The sequence below is a fragment of the Lactuca saligna genome, chromosome 9 (genome assembly GCF_052625555.1).
Source record: "Lactuca saligna cultivar CGN05327 chromosome 9, ASM5262555v1, whole genome shotgun sequence".
NCBI lineage: Eukaryota > Viridiplantae > Streptophyta > Magnoliopsida > Asterales > Asteraceae > Lactuca > Lactuca saligna.
In genome coordinates this window covers 84,303,521-84,306,248 of record NC_136425.1, presented here as the reverse complement: position 1 = coordinate 84,306,248, position 2,728 = coordinate 84,303,521, and the positions used below count along the sequence as shown (strand labels likewise).

The window sequence follows — 2,728 nt, the reverse complement described above, 5'->3', positions numbered from 1 at the left end:
CAATTTTGATGATTTAGCTAATTTTTTACTATTTGTTGAAAAGAAAAACCTTATTTTATTTTATTTATTATTTTTTTTACCAGAAAATGTATATCTGATTTAGCTAATTTTTTTTTACTATTTGTTGAAAAGACAAACATAATTTTATTTTATTTATTATTATTTTTTTCGAAATATACATTTGTCACCTAGTTTTATTCGTTAGGTTTTATTTGGAACTACCAACCCTGGAAGCGGGTACCCACCACTATAAACAAAGACTAAAATGCGCCGCAGGTCTACTATTCTACACCGTCTTCCTCCACAACTCCGTCAACAATAACTCCAAGCCGCCCCTCCCTCCCAAACCGGTTTCTCTTCAGCATAAAATTTGATATCCATAAGCGCAGCCATGTCCGACGCTGCACAATTAGTAGCAATTTCACCTCTTCAATCACTCAAATCACCATATCTTCCATCTAATCGTGTTGTGTTTTCAAGTTGCGGATCTTCCAGATTCGTTTCAGATTTATGTGATACTTTGAAGAGACAAGGTAATGTAGATGGAGGACGTGTGAAAGCGATAACTAATTCGAGTCAACAAGGATCGATTCAAGGCCTTGATACTTCTTCCCCTGTTTCAATCGAGCTGAAACCTATCTTAAATGAAACCCAATTCGATCGCATGATTGCTGAGGCTGAACAGCTCGATGAATCTGTCGTGATTTTATGGTATGTTTATTGCTTTGAATCGAGTTTATTTCTCTTCACTGTTTCTGTAATTGCATGAACTATTTTTTTTTATGATTCTGACAATCTGTACCAAATAAAATCCCAACATTTGATTTCTGTTTCGAACTACCCAAATGAATTCAAGTTTGGTAAAGTTACTTCCACCATCAATGATCATTACAAATCCAATTTCATCAAGCTTTCTTAATCTCTTGAGCCATTTCATTGTATTTCCAAAGATTTATATTCATTAACCATATTGATTGTTGAAGAAGCTTTAAGTTGAATGATTTGTAGGATGGCAAAATGGTGTAGAAAATGCATATACTTGAAACCAAAATTGGAAAAACTGGCAGCTGATTATCACCCAAGGTAAAGTACACACCTTTTTACTCAAGTATTTCTTTCTCTGAAATTTTCGCCTCATATTTCTGATATTTTTGTCTTTTTGTATGAAAAAAACAGAGTAAAATTTTACTGTATTGATGTCAACAATGTCCCTTATAAGCTTGTGGTTCATGCTGGAGTCACGGTAAGTCTGATAAAATTTAGTCCCACTTAAAAATATAAAAAGACATAAATACCCTTGTCATCAGAAATAAACCTTACACCTGACTTGTTTGATTTCATGATGGGGCTCCTCAAAATATGTAGAAAATGCCAACAATACAGGTACATAGGATAATTTGGTATTAAATTTATAAAATTTGTGTAAAGTTAATAGATTTTTGGTATTATGATATTTACAGCTTTGGAAGGATAGCAAGAAACATGGAGAGGTGATTGGAGGTCACAAAGCGTATTTGGTTGTTAGTGAGGTTCGTGATATGATAGAGGGCGAGGATGAATCCTAATTTTTTTTCTTGTTTTTTTATTTTTATTTTTATTGTTGTAGACATGTAGAATAGAAAGAAGACAATTTGTTATTTGTGATTGTTTGTATTTGTATAGGCATGAGTGAATAATCAATAAAAGCCATTTTTGTCAAAAAAAAAAAAAATTGTGTTTTATCAATTTGGTATACACCATCAATTCTAGATACAAAGATACCAGCTGATCTCACTCTAAAAGGTTGAGGGTTTGAAACTGTGTGGAACATAAGTAAATTTAAGTAGTAGAATTTAAGTAGTAGTTTAAGAGTAAATTTATATGTGTATTTTTATTTTTCTAAAAAAATGATGAAAAGATAAAATTGTCATTTTATTTTAATTATGACAGCTTGTTTTACAATAAAAGATAGATGCTCTTTCCTAAAATTTCCTAAAGCACTTTGTCCATGTATATCAAGTTTTCTTTATGTAACTCCATAGAGCAAACAAAAATAGGCTAATCAACTACATAACTTGTATTGAACATCTTTTGTAGACAAAGGCACAATAGCCATTTTACTTTCATCAAATCGTTCTTTTAATGGAAAAAGGAACATATTGTGTTCATAAAACATGTGCTACAAGTAGATATGATTTAAAAAATTATTTATACTATATAAGTCTTATGTTGTCACTTCATAAGCCACAGAAACTATGTTTAATTGACAACCAAAGATTCATAAGAAAAGGTAAAAGACAGCATATATTATAGAAATATTTTTTTCAATACACACGTTTTTTTTATTTAAACTACTTTTATTCATAAATCAAGTATCTATATTATGTAACTCCAAAACCACACAAACATATGCTTAACTAACAACTCGATATCACTTCTGGCCTATAACAATAAAATAGTAAATTACAAGAATGATCGTGTGGTATAAGTGAATCTGCAAATTAAGTTCAAATTTTGATGTTGTTGCATATTTGCATCTACGTTTGGTGTTTGTTTCAGGATTGGTCCTCGGATTAACTCTTGAGTTCATGATCTTAAGCTTGGATAATAAAGCTTTGAAGTGTGGAATTAAAATACAGAATATGATAACAATAATAATCAAAGAATATGAAGACAATATTAAGAACAATGTTATTTCTTATAATTTGCAAAAAAAAAAAAATATATATAAATAAGTGTGAACTAACAT

The 2,728-nt window shown here is 30.3% G+C and overlaps 1 protein-coding gene across 2 annotated transcripts; it reads left to right on the top strand.

Moving 5' to 3' along the window:
- Positions 1–231: 231 nt before the first annotated feature.
- WCRKC2 (WCRKC thioredoxin 2) lies at positions 232–1,705 on the top strand. Of its 2 annotated transcripts, XM_078974360.1 has the most exons (5): positions 232–711; positions 1,009–1,083; positions 1,177–1,243; positions 1,366–1,383; positions 1,461–1,705. In XM_078974360.1, exons 1-5 carry the CDS (start codon positions 392–394, stop codon positions 1,563–1,565), a joined length of 585 nt encoding a protein of 194 aa, XP_078830486.1. In that variant the 5' UTR covers positions 232–391; the 3' UTR covers positions 1,566–1,705. The 2 variants fall into 2 exon arrangements, with proteins under 2 accessions (XP_078830486.1, XP_078830487.1); XM_078974361.1 differs by lacking the exon at positions 1,366–1,383.
- The last annotated feature ends 1,023 nt before the right edge of the window (positions 1,706–2,728 follow it).